The sequence below is a fragment of the Phaethon lepturus genome, unplaced genomic scaffold (genome assembly GCF_000687285.1).
Source record: "Phaethon lepturus isolate BGI_N335 unplaced genomic scaffold, ASM68728v1 scaffold31852, whole genome shotgun sequence".
Lineage (NCBI taxonomy): Eukaryota > Metazoa > Chordata > Aves > Phaethontiformes > Phaethontidae > Phaethon > Phaethon lepturus.
The window spans coordinates 1-5192 of NW_010526076.1; the positions used below are offsets into that span (position 1 = coordinate 1).

Sequence of the window (5192 nt, forward strand, 5' to 3'; positions counted from 1 at the left end):
AGCCCCCCGGCCGCGGGGAGACGGGCTGAGCGGCGGCACCAAGTGCGGGTGTTGCCTGTGGGGAGCCCGCGCAGCTTGTCCCACCCAGGCTCCCTCCGTGTCAGCCCTGGTTGACGCTCGGGCTGTAGTTTCTTACTTAGGCCGGATGTTTATTACTTGAACCGATGTTTAAGTAATTTTTTTTTTTTTATTTTGTAAATTGTGATGCAGAAACGTATCAGCACTCCCGTTCGCCAGTGTAGTTTTGAATTATGGATGATTGCTTTTTGTTTCCTTTAGAAACTTGACCCAAAAAGACCTGGTGTGCGGAAGCCATGGGTCTGTCTGCGTCCTCCCCGGCTGCTGCAGGTCAGTTGCCGAATGCATCCAAGCAACATCAGATGGCCTCTCCCCCTTCAGAATGTCCTATGCATCAGGAAAAAATAAGTGGTAATTATTCTTGAAACATAAATGAAGTAAACTTTTTACATGGAGAACAGATTGAAAAATATTTGGAAAACAAAAAGGAAAATGATTCTACAAATAAAAGCGTGAGTTTTTTGCTTTAGCAAAAGTAGCTCTCAAGTATCTTTTGATAAAAAGGAGTCAGATGTTCACCAGAACAGCATGCAAGCTGCTTTGTCTGTAGAGACCTGTGGGTCAGTCCCAGTTGCCACATTCCACATGGGTCCTGCAGATCTGTTTCCATCAGGTGGTACACCCACAAAGGATCAGGGAGGTGCAGAGGCCCCTACGAAGATGGTCACTGGGAGCAGGGGGTTGTTGATAGAGAACACGGATGTGGAAGAGAGCAGCAGAAGGGTGGGATAAGATGAATGAATGGAGAAGGAGAACATCAGTTCTTCCGTTGACACAGTCAACACATGTCAGATTAACATTGCTGTGGAAATCTTAGCCACAAACAGCTCAGAACGGGAGCAGCGTGGGGTGGGGAATGAGCATTCAAGGACTACATAAGAATTTTAGATCTTACCATGGTGCTGGGTCCTAAAATAGGCAGGAAAGAAAATAGTTAAAACTGAAGCTCAGAAGAAGAAGCAAAATACCAGTTTGTATTTACAGATTCAGTGAGCTGTTTCCTGCCATGGTTTTAGGGTCATTATTTTGTAGCAAAATATATACTATTTTTCTCCTGTATTTCAGGTTGTCCAATGCACATGAAGACTCCTGATTATAGAACTGAGAACACAGATGATGTTCCTGCACATCAGGAAAGAGCGTATGAATTTGTAGCATGTCCGGTGAAGTCTGGTGCATCTCAAGTGAAAGATGACATAGATCCTAGCAATATGGTAATTTTCGCTTAGTTCAGATGTTTTCTTCAGTCTTGTTTCTCGTGAAATACTGTCCCCAAAATGTAAATAGTGATAGTGTCCAAGGTGGAAGCTCACGCAAGTAATGTTACTTTTAAATTTTTAACACTGCTTTTTCTCATTTTGTATGCAAATATTTTTATAAAACCCTGTTACATCTTATTTAATGTTCTCTTCTTCAGATTTACATCTTTTTGGTAAAAGACGTTTTTTCACTTTGCAAATATCTTTTGCTGTCTATTTCTCTTTGTTAGTTACATGTGTGGTTTTTATGCTACGTTAGTGGTTTCTAGGTTCTGTGTAGTAGTGGTATGGGTAAGTTCTGATTCAGATCTCTCCAAGATTCCCTCTGATTTTTACGAAAAGCGCTGCTGTTTTGAAAGTTGAAGTTTAGGCAAAAGGGATGTGAGTCTTCAGATGACAAAGTTGTGCAGAGTTTTACTGCAAAAGAGAAAGATAGTTTTGGTGGACTTAGATCAAGTTCAGCCTTTATATTTGTAGCAGCTGATTAATTATGCTTTGATTTTTCTCCAACACTGTAACATAAAAATAATTCCTACTCTAGTTTGTTGTTGATTCTCCTTGTTCTCTAGATGCCGCCTCCTAATCAGCAGCCATCCCCAGATCAACCATTTCCATTGTCAACTGTTAGAGAAGAATCTTCCATTCCTCGAGCACATTCTGACAAGAAGTGGGTCTACCCTTCAGAGCAGATGTTCTGGAACGCTATGCTGCGAAAAGGGTAAACACACTGTGAATTATCAGATGGAGTCTGTGAGTCTGAAATTCATGAATATCATTAGTTATTATACATTGATATTATTTAAGAGTTTGTGGACCCTAAGTAGGAAATAATTGACTAGCTCTTTTAAAAGCTACTGTTTTTATAAACAGCTTTATTTTAAAGGGTGAGCTGGTATCAAAGGCCATGGCTCTTCTAGTGATCAGCAAGATGGTAGGGAATGTTGGGTAACTGCCACTAGCTCAGAAAATCTTCTTTGAAGTCGGTGCATAGACGGACTTTGCATGATCGCCAGCTTTCAAAGTCAGTTGGATTCATTCTAATCCTATAAACTGGTAGTAAAACTTCTATGATTGCGAGAACATCTCACTTGACTTTGCAAAGTTGCTAAAAACGTGAAAATCGTTTGACAAGTAGATGTTTTCAGTCTTTACAAAAATTCAGTGTAGGCAAGATATAACTGAATGATGAATGTCTCCTGTGGCCTAAAAAACATTCTGTGCTGCTGTTTCCCCATTCGTTTGTAATTATTTCTCTTTCTCAAACAGATCAACTTTAAAGGCATTTACTATTAAAACAACAGCAATTCTTTATTCTATGTATCAATATTGTTCTTAAGACAGTATGTCATAAGCAGTCTATATTGAACATGCAAGTTTTGATCCTGTAAACACTTAAATGTGTTCAATGTTATGCCTGTTGAAAAGGAAGCATGTGTGTAGTCATAGTGCAGGGTCAGAGAGATGAAAGGCATTTCTAAGTGTATGCCAAGTGTATTGAATACAGGACATCTGTGCATTAGGAATGCAGGTAGGATTTTTCCGAAGCATTTTGACGAATACCTTGGATTTGCTGATGTTTGCACAGTCTGATAACTTTCTAATCCAGTTAAGCTGTTAATTTAGCTAACTAGAATTTGTGGGTCTCTATGATGATAATTTTGATAACTACACTTTTAGACAGAAAATGAAGTTGTTCTCAAGATGCTTAAGCAGATGAGCCAGAAGTTTCCATACTTTCTTTGTGTCTTTGCAGAAAACCTTAATCTCTTGATTCAAAAGCCCATCAGGTAAACTGAGGAAGGTGGTGTAGTTATGCCATAATGCTTATAAACTGTTTTCAAATTCTTATCTTTTAGGTGGAGGTGGAAAGACGATGACATAACAGGTGAAGACATGACCAACATCATTAAGATTCACAACCAAAATAATGAGCAAGCTTGGAAGGAGATTTTGAAGTGGGAAGCTCTTCATGCTGTGTACGTACATATGAAATGAAAAGCAAATCCTTAGCTTAGCTTAGCTCTTGCTTTTGTAATTCTTTGAAAGTAGAACGTTTCTTTAGATTTGCAGAAATGTTGTGGTGCTGTTATGTCTCAAAAGTTATGGTCTTGCAGGAGCCTACATTTTGATTAATGTTGAGGAAGATTATCTAGAAGAGCTTAACTAGAACTGAGTAATTACTATGTTGGTAAAACTGATGAGCATTTTGGTAGTGTGTATATAATGTGGATTTGGAGAAATTAATTTCTTACTGTATCTATTTGGGAATTATTTAATTGAAATCTTTATTTTATGAAAAAGATATGATATACAAACTTAGATTAAGTGTGACTGGTGTAAAACAAACTGTCACTTTTTAGGTCAGTATAGTCCTTGTTCCCAGAAGAGACTAGTTAAGCATTCTGTATGTAGAAATTGTTCTCTGAAATTCAGTGACCTTTGTTATGCAGTAGTTTGCATTATGGTTTTCTGTTCTTTAATGGTTGCCTGTTCTTCAATCCCTTAAATCTGTGGATCAGATTTGCTGAGAACTGCTCTGTTGATAAATTAGAACAATGGTGTGGAGCATATCAAAGGTACTTTATCATACCAGCAGTTAAGTGCTGTCAGAAATTGGGGGACTTTTCAAACCTTTAAAAAAACAAAAAAGCTGGTTTAGATCACTTGTAATTAATTTTTTACTGTTGCTCTTTCTCCTACTTGTTTTTTCTATTACCAAAACCAATTACCACAGTAGTTTAAGCACTTAAAATAAGACTGTTTTAAAAAGTAAAAACTATTTTCATTTTTAATTGTGTGCACAGGGAATGTCCATGTGGACCATCGCTGATGCGGTTTGGAGGCAAAGCAAAGGAGTATTCGCCAAGAGCCAGAATACGTTCATGGATGGGGTATGTGGGCAGGAAAGAAGGTCTTCCAGGGAGGTGGGAGGTTAGGGAGATGTGTCTGAAAACATGGTGTAGAATTTTAAGAGGTTTGAGAACTGGAATTGCAAGTTACAATTACCAGAAGATGGAAGTACTACTGGGGATCTTATGCCAGTATCTGGATAAAGTTTTCTTATATAGGACTTCCACTCCCTCTCCCAGGTTCATAATATCCATCAAAATATCTGCATGGTCTATTATGTGTCTTTCCAGATATGAACTTCCCTTTGACAGACATGATTGGATTGTTGACCGATGTGGAAAAGAAGTGCGATACGTTATTGATTACTATGATGGTGGAGCAGTAGATAAGAACTACCAGTTCACTATCCTGGATGTTCGCCCTGCGTTTGACTCTCTCTCAGCTGTGTGGGACAGAATGAAGGTAGCTTGGTGGCGGTGGACTTCATAACTACTCCTGTGATGGGTAGTCAAAAAGTAAACCACTTTCCTCCTAGACTAAAGATAAGTGAATACTAGGACTTGAAATAGAAGTTCACTGCAACTGTCATTATTTTCATCATCACCACTGTTCTTCGGGGGTGGGAAGAGAGGATGGGGAAATCCGTTGTTAAGTATACTGATGCTTTATGGTGTTTTGAATTAAATAATAAAGTTATAGTAGGAAAAACATGTATCTTAACCTTCTTAAGAGCTGGGAAATCTTTTCTTATTTTGCCACAGATTCTGCGTAAGCTTGCCTTCTTTTCATTTCATGACTCCAGAGCTGCACCAAATACATTAGGTTTCTGATTCTTACTGGAGTTTTGAGTATTGCTTAAATAGTGCAAACTGGAAATTTCATAAACTGTGTTACAGTGTTTTGATACTTAGATGATGAATAAAGGGTAAAAGATTTGGATTGTTTCAAACTGCATGTTTTATTAACTATATAAACCCATTTATTTCTTTTCACATGGGCATTTTA

At 38.3% G+C, this 5192-nt stretch overlaps 1 protein-coding gene across 1 annotated transcript; it reads left to right on the plus strand.

The window, feature by feature from the left end:
• The first annotated feature begins 277 nt into the window (after positions 1 to 277).
• LOC104615032 (cytochrome c-type heme lyase) lies at positions 278 to 4889 on the plus strand. Its single transcript, XM_010282961.1, has 6 exons — positions 278 to 429; positions 1144 to 1292; positions 1907 to 2055; positions 3194 to 3313; positions 4142 to 4228; positions 4478 to 4889. The coding sequence occupies exons 1-6, from the start codon at positions 315 to 317 to the stop codon at positions 4674 to 4676; spliced, it is 819 nt and encodes a 272-aa protein (XP_010281263.1). The 5' UTR covers positions 278 to 314; the 3' UTR covers positions 4677 to 4889.
• Positions 4890 to 5192: the final 303 nt, after the last annotated feature.

What these genes read in the sequence shown, in the direction of transcription:
- LOC104615032 (XM_010282961.1), top strand. Translation starts at nt 315, where the DNA reads ATGGGTCTGTCTGCGTCCTCCCCGGCTGCTGCAGGTCAGTTGCCGAAT. An exon ending in GCATCAGGAAAAAATAAGTG is followed by an intron (nt 430 to 1,143) that starts GTAATTATTCTT and finishes CCTGTATTTCAG; the next exon opens with GTTGTCCAATGCACATGAAG. An exon ending in AGAATACGTTCATGGATGGG is followed by an intron (nt 4,229 to 4,477) that starts GTATGTGGGCAG and finishes GTGTCTTTCCAG; the next exon opens with ATATGAACTTCCCTTTGACA.